The sequence below is a fragment of the Geospiza fortis genome, unplaced genomic scaffold, assembly GCF_000277835.1.
Source record: "Geospiza fortis unplaced genomic scaffold, GeoFor_1.0 scaffold330, whole genome shotgun sequence".
Classification (NCBI taxonomy): Eukaryota; Metazoa; Chordata; class Aves; order Passeriformes; family Thraupidae; genus Geospiza; species Geospiza fortis.
The window spans coordinates 1,978,687-1,989,863 of NW_005054400.1; the positions used below are offsets into that span (position 1 = coordinate 1,978,687).

General features: G+C 39.5%; 1 protein-coding gene and 1 long non-coding RNA gene across 4 annotated transcripts in view; both read right to left on the reverse strand.

Annotated features, from left to right (window-relative positions):
- Positions 1-3,861, reverse strand: part of CHD2 (chromodomain helicase DNA binding protein 2) — a 54,375-nt gene extending 50,514 nt beyond the window's left edge. For 2 of the 3 annotated variants that reach the window (XM_031061132.1, XM_031061131.1), the window contains exons 1-2: positions 2,905-3,861; positions 2,436-2,569 (exon numbers count right to left, since the gene is read on the reverse strand). In XM_031061132.1, coding sequence (XP_030916992.1) covers positions 2,436-2,497 — 62 coding nt within the window. In that variant the 5' untranslated portion in view covers positions 2,498-2,569; positions 2,905-3,861. Of the gene's footprint in view, positions 1-2,435; positions 2,570-2,900 lie in introns of all 3 variants that reach the window. The other variant, XM_014309079.2, reaches the window with a different exon arrangement.
- Positions 3,862-5,684: 1,823 nt separating this feature from the next.
- Positions 5,685-11,177, reverse strand: part of LOC102031900 — a 27,908-nt gene continuing 22,415 nt past the window's right edge. The window contains exon 5 of the long non-coding RNA XR_265435.1: positions 5,685-6,072. This is a non-coding gene — a long non-coding RNA (uncharacterized LOC102031900). The remainder of the gene's footprint in view (positions 6,073-11,177) is intronic.

Here is an 11,177-nt window from a genome sequence, read left to right on the forward strand (position 1 = left end):
AGGAACTGCAGCAGACCCAGAGCAACTTTTACCTTGGGCAAAGTTGCATGAACTCACTCAGCTCCAAGTTGGATTTACTGTCAAAGCACAAAGGACAGGTGTTGCTAGGCACCTGGAGAAGCAGGAGTACAAGCCTCAGCTTACAAACTGTAAAGAGTTACCACCATCTCTCTCTCCAAGAATAAATTATCTGCTTTGGGACAATTCTCAGGCATTTTTGTTTATTCCACACAGGCCTTTGTATTCCCTTAGAACTGGAAAAGGAGTCAATTCCTCAGTTAGGGCACTACAGTGGAGGGCAAGAACTGTATTTTCTTCCACTCTAATACCCTTCTCCAGCCCAGGTGAATGGCACCGGCCACATCCACCTCCTCCACCACCCAGGCTTCCCACCAGGACTGTGCAGCTTCCATGTTCAGGTACTTCCACAGATACCAAGCTGGTCTCAGCAGCATGTGAAGTGCAGACACCGGTGCATTTCGGGGTTACAATACAGCAACAAAGTGGTGGCTTTACTTCCTAGAAATCATTTCCCCTACTTCAGGTCAACCTCAGGAAGTCAAGCCCATTTTATGACATTGAGCTGACTCACACCTCACAAATAAGCTCAACAGGGTTCACTTGCAAATATCCTGTGCTCAATTGTTCCCACACTTCAGGTGTGCTGGTGTCACACACAGCAGGTTAATTCAGAGAAAAAAAAAGATGTGAAGGGGGAGAAGGGTAACCTCACACAACAGGTGTTAAATGTAAATGATCAATTTATGATAAATAACCTTTCAATGAAAACCCCAAAAGCACACGAGAAGCTATGCAAATCTCATACCCCTAAGGACAAAACCCCCTGTGGGACTCTTGCTACATGGCTCAGATTTTAGCTCTTATTCCTTTCCAACACTGATAAAATACTTTCAATTTCCTCAACAAATTATGTCAATTGCTGCTCTTGTTGATAATATCCATTGCAAAAAAGCATAAAAAGTATATAACCTGAAAAATAATTTTTATAAATGGTGGCTTTTTACATAATATTTTGTGTGCAGCATTTACAGTAAAGAAAGCACAGTATGAAAATCTGATGTGTTTTTAAACTGCATTATTAGAAAAGCTCTGTTTAAGGGCTTCAACAATCCCTGAGGCTAATTTAGTTATTAATAATTTCAAATTAAACAATCTTACCCACATTTATTTTAGAATTTAAAATTTGACTGCATTTTTAATACACCCAGAACACCATCCAAGTTTATATTAGAATGTTACAATAATTTGATTATATATTGCCACACTATTTCAAGTTCGTGTGCTTAAGGAAGGTTAAATACTGGACATCAAGAATACTATTCAAACACCTGAACATCACATAGAGCACATGTGATACAACAGACAGTTCAGAGTTCTTTTTTATTAATGTCGGTTAAAAATGCAGGAAGACAACACCAGAGAAAAAGAAACAGACCAAGATTCAACTGAAATTAACAAAATGCAAAACTCGGTGATATTTACAAACCCAAACCCAAAAATGCATATAGTTTAATGTCCAATTTTTGGAAGAGCCAACCTTTTAAATATAAAATGAGCGATTTGGTAATTGTACTTCTGCATTCTCAGCAAACAAACATTTTCAGTATTTCATACTTTTCCCACATCAAGGTTAAGTTTCTAAAAATCTGTAAAGAATCTCATTACTTGACAAAAGTAAATAAAAATACTCTGAGCAAGAATACGTTAAACAAAACAAGCAAATCATTTGGTCCCTCTTGTTAACAGTCCCAGTGTATATTTTATGATACAAAATGCCATCACCAGCAGGACAAAGTCTGGTTAAATTGTATAAAAATATTCTAAAATACCTCCACAGAATCAAAGTTGTACAAGCTCAAATAAAATTTGAAGTAAGAGGTATCCGACAAACAGGCACTTTCCAGTTTATATTTTAAAATAAGCTTTTTTTCATTCATGTAACTTTTTCTTGTGCCTATTTACTATAATTTACTACTACACCAGGCTTCTGTATGGCCCTCAGTTAAAGTTTAGACTTCTGAGATTCTTCAAAGAAAAATTTGCCTTGTATGTAAAATGGTGCAATGCAGCAATGGCTAAACCGACAAGGTCATTTTTCACAGCACAAAAAACCTAAAAACTGAAATTCAAAAGCTGGAAAAACATCATACAGGGGCAAGGGCTGCCCTGAATAAAGGTACAGTACCTTTTGCCTAGGACATGGGCCCTTAAGTCACAACACAAGTTTCAGAAATTGCTACCAAAAAAAATTAGGGTGTGGCATGCTAACAATCTCAAGGTCATTCCTTAAAAAGGAAGCAAAATCAGTAAAATGTTTTCTATTAAGCACTGACAGTAACCCAAGGCTGTCAAAGTAAACAGGGTATTCACAGGTTTTACAAAAAAAAAAAAAAAAGAAAGTTGATAGGTCATACCTCGATGCATTGCTGTGGACTGAACCCTCCTCTCCTTGGCTTTTGTCCTTATTTCTCATCATCTTTTTATTCTTAAATATTAAAAGGGGGTCAGGGGTGTCTGTTTGCTTTGAAGTCCTGTGCCCAGGTATTTACTGTCAAAAGTTGAAAGAAAGGTAAGGTCCCAGTTCGTTTCACTGGCTTTCATTATCAGGAACAAAGTCCTGACGCTGCAATGATATTGTTATAACAATACACAGCACTGATCAACACGGCAAACCGGAGATTTAAAACAAATAATCATTTTTACAAGAAAAATCCGAGAATAAACACAGGAGAGGAGCATCCTGCAAACTTTCCCAAAGTAACACTGGATGCAAATAATCTCTGTATCTTATTGCGTCATCCCAATACAGCAAAAATCGGTCGAAAATCAAAGTACTAAAAACGGCAGAAATCTAAAAATTATTATTATTAATTGCTCACCTACCTGATCCATGCACCGCCGCCAGGACCAAGTCGATATTAGTTTCGGGTAGTGGAAAAACATCAGATCCAAAATATTTGTAATTATACCGATAAAATATAAATTTCAGAAAATGAAAAAAAAATATATATTCTAATCCCAAAAATATGCTGCCGATAAAGCAAAAGAAGCGATAATTCGTACAAAAATGTCCGGGGGAAAAAGCTCATTAGGAGAGCGCACAAAAATGGAGGTACGCCATGGCTTCTAAGCTGGAAAAACAACGACCTGGGCTCTCTCCACGGCTTCTTCTTTCCAGCAAGGCACGAAAAGGGAGCCCTCAAAAGCTGCTTTTCTGCCCGAAAAAGGTCCGCTCGGCCCCCGATTAGTGCCTAGGAGAGGCAAGGGGCTGTGGGGGCCCCCTGAGGCTGCCTGAAAGTTAGGGAAAGTTGCGTAAAGTGTTGGGGAAGGCACGGAGCTGAGCGCGCTCTCTCTAAGGCACAGCCGCCATCTAGAGCTCCTTCCCAGCTCTGAGCTCTGCCTTTGATTGACACTCTCTACATTTACCCCACAACTCAGGTGATGTACCATAGACCCACCCCTTCATTTCTACCAAAAAAAGAGAGAGCCTCCACCTAAAGGGTGCCTGCTACCCCACAGCCCTGGCTCCTTCCAACTACCCCAGCTCAAGGGGCACCTTAACCCCATGTGGCTCAGGCACCCTTTGGAAGCCAGAAAGAAATGGAATTTGTGCCTTTTGTTTTAAAGATTTGTTAAATATTTCAGTGCCTGGGCTAAAATTACTTCCTCCCTGGACAGGAAGTGGTGCTGTTACAAGCCATTTTGAAGGCATGGAAGTGGAGCTCACAGCCATGCAGGCAGCAGCAGCCCACCCTGGGGGTCACCCCACCCAAGGGGCAGCTTCCCCCCAGTTTGGTGGCACAATCCCCAGACAAGAGCTCTTCCCTTTGCCCCCCAGGGCTGGCACTGGCAGGGGGGGACAGGAGCATCACCAGCTCCCATCCCAACCCCACAGAGCTGAGATTGCCCTCCAGCTCCACAGCGCCTCCCTAGTGGTTCCCCCAACAACTCAAATCCAGCAGCCACAGCACTCCATCAGCTACACCAAGGCACTGGTGCTCAAGCCAGTCCAACACCATCAAACTGCTCATTTCTAATGCACTTTCTTAACCCATTCATGCTCATTAACAGATTTTAACACAACAAATTAATTTTAAAGCTGCACAATAGCCAAGCTGCAGAATTGCAAATCAATCAATGGACATCTCCAACACAACATCCTGGAACTGAGAGGATGTATCACCAAGGGAATGGACGTGATCCAAGTATCCCCATACCACTTGATTCGGACTACCAGTTGTCTTCCACGACCAAAACCAACCCCTTAAAGCACAAGAACATCTTGCATATTCATAAGCATCACAACAAGACAGAGCCACCAGCCACTGGGGGACCACTGGAGGACAAAAGGGCAATGGGCTAGTTTGGGGTTCTATGAGAACATCCATGGCACAGCATCCCAACAGCCCAAAACCACTGGCTTCGACCAGTAGAACCAACACCATCCCCTTTAATTCCTCCAGGGACCTGCCATTTATCTCCTACGAGCATCCATCCTCTTTCACAAGGGGCTTCATTAGGAACTCCCCAATGCCACAAGCCATTTTAAAAAATTCCACTTTACCAATTATTCAGAGAAGACTCCTTGCACCTCAACTGCAAGAATTAAAAAACCACAATGCAAGACCATTCCAAACATTTTCTTGTAACACTAAAGAAATCCACTCATTTGAATGAGAAACCCTTCAGGGTGGTCCCAGAATCCAACTCCACCATAAAAACACATGGCAAAACCAAACTGGGGCAAGCGTGTACCACCAAAATGGCTGGATGGAACAGGTATGAGCAACTCATCATGGCAAAAATTGGTATTTCCAAAAAAGTCTGAGCAAGGCAAATGGTTAAACACAGACAATGAACAGGATTTTGTTTGGGTTTTCAAATACAATTTCAAGGTTCTCTCAGCACCAGGTTTACCATCCTGACCCTCCAGCACAAAACAAAGACAACTCTGAGTTTCAGGTGAAACACACAGAAAAGAAATGCCTACAGTTAAATTATTAGATCCACTAGAAACCTGTAAGGAAATCATTACTTCGAATATTAGAACCATTTTAGAATTAATTTGTGAGGGTTAATATGTCATCTGTAGCCATATCAAAAATAACTCATTTTCTCTCACCAAAAACATGGCACAGTATTGTGACACTAAGGCTACATGCAAGAGCAGTGAAGCAGATTGGACACTTGCACAGAACAATTTTAAGACCAAAGAGACTGTTCAAGAAGTCTGTAGTCCAGGAAATCTGTTGAAAAGTTTCTGTACCCACACACAACCCAAGAACATACCTAAAAAAGTTACACAAAACATTCAAGTACTCTTTTATTGTCTTATTTTCCCAGCCTTCAATTGGTATCAATTCCATCTTAAAATAACTTCACAAGTTTCAGCAGCAGTGCCCTGACAATAGGCCAAGTACTGAAAACCCCTCATATTAAGCACCTGAATGAACAAGCCAGCGAATAAAAATTCATTGGAAGTCATGGCAAAGTGAACATAATTTGCAAATGAAAACCACATTTGATACCAAGTATAGCACAAAATTTTACCTTGCCTCCAGTACTTAGCTAAAGTATTTCTCAGTTTAATAGCAACCAAAAATGTAACCCACTTCAATATCAACTCAATAAAAAATATTCAACCAGAAAGGACAAACACAAAGTGTGAAATAAACCAAAACCTTTTATTTAAAGTCACTTTATAAATTACATTTTCTCAAAAGCAGTAGCAACAGATCTTTTACCAAATTAATTTGCCTGTCATGCAAAAACAACCCAAAAGGAAAATTTTGCCACCCAGTTCTCAAACAGATCCATCATTGGATAGTCACTGATTAATTCAAATGCAAAGTCCATTTTGATAGGATGATCACAACCCAGATCTTCTCTGGTTTAATAACACGAGAGTCCATGTTTTAACATCCTTTTCTTGGACAGACATCCCAGCACTCATGCATTAGTCCATTTCCTCAACCTCTCATTCCCCAGTGGAACTGCCATCTTGGTGTCTCATTCGTAGACTCCTTTTGACACTCTTCATCTGAATGGATTCTTTATGAAAAATTAGAAGAAAAATGCTGTTGGAATACACATCATTGCTTTAAACTAAGACATTCAACTACTGTACCTTGAAGATAATTTAAACATGTAACTGATGCTTCATTCCATGTTACACAGTCCATAATATCTATTTTCATCAGAAACAATGTCAAATAATCAACTCAAGAATTTAAAAAAGAAAATTTAACCAAAACTATAAAAAAGTGGGAGAAAATATTAGAAGTCCAAAAAGCCTTTCAGGATCCATGAATTCCATTTGAAATTTTTAAACCACTAGAGAAATCTGTGGTGGGAAATTGAACAAATTTGCTCTTGCAATCATCTTCATTGCACTGGTTCATCCCCTGAACCTGACACTGCTTAGCAGAACACCAAGGTTCTTGTAACAAACCAAAAATTTTAAGTAAGTACTCAAGCTCCTTTCTTCAAAGACAAAGATCCATCAAAACCAAGGAATACTGGTTTCTTATAGACAGATGGTGACTGGACACAAGACATTCCACCATCTTAACCCAGTTCTCCAGCTCATGAGTGTAACAGCAAACACACAAGCAAATGGAACGACTGGTTTGGTTACTGGTGGGAAAGGACACACCAGAAATCAGACAAAAATGGTCACAGGTCACACTAGCTACCTTCAGCAAGGCTCCTGAGCCATATTCCAACTGTACTCATCATGGAAGTGCAACCAAGCCCACAGGTGAGTGACAAACCAAACTGAACAAACAGCATCCACGTGGATAAATACAAACCCAATGTTCCCATCTTCCTATCTTCTTCCAAGAAATATAAGCTCAATTTACTTCAAGTAAAACCTTACACCTCCTCACATGCAAAACTTAGGTACAGAAGTTACTAAGTGTTAAGAACATCATTTTGAAACCAATGCTGACTGTAGGCTGACATGCAAAAAGGGTTTTAAAATGCCTTCATGATTTTGAGTATCTGCACTCCAACATAAATTTATTTTTTTAAATATGTAAAGGTTTAACCTCATTTTAGTCTGAAAGCCAACTTCACCACCACTCTGCTCCCCGATAATCCTGGGCAGATTCTGACAAGGGATGCAGAAATTACCCATAGCCCAGCAAAAACCAGTGGGGCCATCTAGTGGTCTTTGCCTCAGCATCCCAGCTTCCCCAGTCTCACCCTCAAAATAACCAGTTACAGCAAAGCAAAGAGCACTGGAAGCAGTGCAAGAAGCCCCAGTCTGACTTTCACAAGTACCCATGTGTCCTGTTTTATGCTCTTCTCTAGACTTCCTTGTTTTAAATACAATGGGAAAGTCGTGCACATAGAAGTGGAATATGGCATCTGGTAATTTCACTTTGCACTGTGAAACATGCATAGCTGCAGGAGTATTCAACCCCAGGACACTCATGCTTTCAGAAACAGAACTTCCCAGTTTAAAGAAATGCTCTGTTTCAAACATTCAACTCATCCTCAGTTAAGACAACGTATTAAGTAAAGGTGTTTTTCCCTCACAGTAAGCTGGTTTTGGGGTTGCTTTGGGTTTGGTTTGTTTTTTTTTTCCACTTCTCACCAAATTGATTTCAAATCTATTCAGGCATTTGAAGATTAATTAAAATTTTGAATGTTTTTTCACAGTAATGCCTTGACCGAAGTATCAAAACATGAAAAAAAACCCCACAAAGTTGTCCATTATTGACACAATCACACACTCAGAAGTACTAACATATGTACAGTGGAAACCCCATAAATAAGATAATTTAAATTATTTTTAGTTATTTTTAGTAAGCTTAAAATATAAAAATCCAATTAGTGACAAACTTTCCCCACCTCTAAAAAAGGTAATTTAGTTATGTATTAGTCACTCTTTAAAAGGCTCTTTCCAGTTGGGTTAGCCCTCTGCCTCAGACACTCGCAGGACCTGCCAAAAGCAATTTCAGAGCAAATTTCCCTGCTCGGTTCACCTACGTTGGGTTGGACCAAGAACTTCACAAGTAACCTCATGACCTTCATCTTAAAGGCTTCTCTAAATCTTGTAAAATAATTAGCAGTAAACAGAACTGATGAGGTATTATAACTAAGAACACATTCTTGTTCTCCAAGTTATTATACATCAAAAAGATGCCACAGGAATGGCCAAAATACTAATAGCAGCCTCTACACTTGTGAAATTTACATTTGCTTTAGATTTCACAGTGTTTGTTTACTTATGAATTAAAGCATATTTTACTAAGAAATTTCAATAATGTTACAAAAATACACTCCTCCATGAAGACATATGCAGTGATCCTACACTTGAGGTAGATACTGAAAAATCCTTTTTTTTTTTTTCTAGATGACATGAGTCTACCATTCCTTCTGTAAAATGGATTAGGCATCTGCCCATTTTTCAAGCTTTTGTTATCTACTAGTTACTGGTTTGGTTTCCAAGCACTGTTATTTTGGTCATGATAAATCAGGGACCTGGGTAGTCCTGTAATCCTGACAGAGTTTCCTTCAAACCACTGGTAACATGTTGGCACTGCATGCCATCCATTCCCAACCTGCCTAAAAGTTCAAGGCAACAATTACAAAACATCTGAGTTTACAAAGTTTTTCTCTTCAGCTTTTGTTGCAATTATTTGTTGCTGTATTAAAAGATCACAGCAATAAGAGACATTGCTTATGGCCAAACCCATGGCTTCAGCCATTTCAGGTCCACTGTGACCCTGCATTCCTTAAAGGGTGAGCCTGAAGCCCAACATGTACAATTCCCATGCATTAGACACCAATACATTTAACAAACTATTCCAGAGTGAAAGCTGAGGCTCCTAACCAAGGTGACCTACTTGGGAAAGAGAATTCACTCCAACAGAGGGAGCTGAATGGACAAAATGAGGTTCTGAGCAAACCAAACCTCAAGTTTTACACTTCAAAGTTCATTAAAGCAATGTTTTACTCTCAACAACACCCCTGGTAACTTTCACACTGAAGGAAAGGAGAGTTCTCTATTGGCAGTTATGTCCATTATTTTATTCTGTACCATCTTTAGCAGGAACTAAGTGCTCTGGACAGCCCTAAACCTGCTTTTACCACCATCAGATGTTCCTTAAGCAGAGCAGTAAAAGCACAACTCATGTAGGTGTGGGTATTTTTAGGTAAGAAAGGCTATTTGCCAGGTTTGTCAGATTTCAAGGTTAATTCCAGAGAACATGTGGCTTTATTCACAAATGCCCTCTTTTGTGGGTATTATTTTTAAATAATAAATTTCATTGCATAAAGCAAAGTATGCCGCCAACTTTAATAAAGCCCCTGGTGTTTTTGAGTATTTTCTCTCTTCTCTTAAAAAAGAGAGTTAAAAATAAAAATCAGTGCTTCAACTAAACACCATGTTAACCAGAGAATGCAACACCAGACCTTTCACACTGCAATACTTTCACAACTGCTTTTTGAAACAACTTCTTCTGTAGACAACTATTTCAATGAAGTCATTTAAGGGTTTCACATTCACCTCTTCCTTTAGGTAAGGATTGTAAACCAGAAAAGGATGGAATAATTACTCAGTGTGTAACTGAAAAGCCAAGTTCTACTCAAAGAGACAGATCAGACAATAGCTAATTTACAACCCAATGAAAAAACAAAAATGCACACAGGAAGATGTAGCAATCACACAAAGATTAATATTAAAATGGAACATGAATCACATGTTTAGAGATTCTAGCAGGTGACTGGGGCTAGGAAGGCATCAGTGGATAGCATAGGAAAAGTTTTGAGGAATAGCTGGAGAAGAAACATCAAGAAATATACTGCTCAACACACACCTGTAGTGGGAAAAACAGCTGAAGAGTTCTGAAAGAACAAATAAAACTTACAGACAACAGTAGTAGAAGAAATTAAATACTTATCAAAACTGAGTTTGTGTACATATATTAAAACTTAATTATTTAAACTCCATGATCTCTTTTGCTACATCTTTTTCTACTTCTTTTGCTTTAGGACTGAAAACTCAAACGATAAAATTGGTCCAAAATAAAATGGGCCCAGAAGCAGGAAGCCAGACTAAGACAAGCTTGCCAAGGTTTGCACATCTCCCACAAACTGCTTTTCCTTTTCAGAAGGGCTCTATGTTAGGCTCCACACCATGCAGTGGAAGAGAAGCACAAGACTTTAGAGTACAAAACCAGCTTCTCTCCCAGCACCTGAGGCAGGGCAGAAGGCAGTGGCTGCTGGAGGGCTCTGCTAACAAACACAGCCATGGGACAGCTAAAATTCACTGTCATCCCGCCACTAAAATAGTGGATTTGCATCTTGGAACACTTTCCCAAGCTATCTGGAGCCTAAGGAAGTCCTTGTTCATCAGGTAGCATGTCAGACTAAAAGAAACTGTCTCGTAAAGAAAAGCATATATTCCAAAGCACAGTGCTACAGGAATAGAGCTTCACATAAAAAAAAGTTAACCCATGTACACAAAATGCAAGGGATGCCTTAATATGCAGAATCAAGGAGTCTGAATGTTAAGCAGTGAGAAAGACAAAAGGACTCGGGTCTTTCCACAAGCAACTCCTAAGAAAGTCACGAAATGTGCCAGAGACAACAAAAGGTCAAGACCAAATCCCTTTAAGGAAATGGAAAAAAATTCTGTCTCTATATTCATCCAGTAAAGAACTGAATTAATTTACCTACTCGAGCCTGCCAATTTTATGTTTTGACTATATGAGGAATGATTTCAAGTCTATCAGCTAGCAGTTTTATTTTAAAAAAATACAGGAAACTGTACTGGCATTTATCATTTTGTGCAAAGCCAAAGTTTTATGAATGAAGAACAGAAAGAGAACAATTGTGGAACAGGAGACAGTTACTGTCTGCTGAAAGGCTCCCACTGATCCTGACAGAAGCATAAGGACAACACAAGATGCTTGTACAGCAAGTTCTTCCTGCTATACTTTCCACACCATTTGTTATCCAAATTGTGTGTAGTACCTCTCTAGAGACAGACATCTGCATACCAAAAACCCTTCTCAACGAGCATGACTATGATGTAAAAGTTCTCAGTGCAATCTGGAGTCAAATCATGGAAGCCCCCAGAACTAGAACCAGCTCTGAAAGCTGTTCTGCAGCCAGCCAGGGAGAGCACTATCCAAGTACTG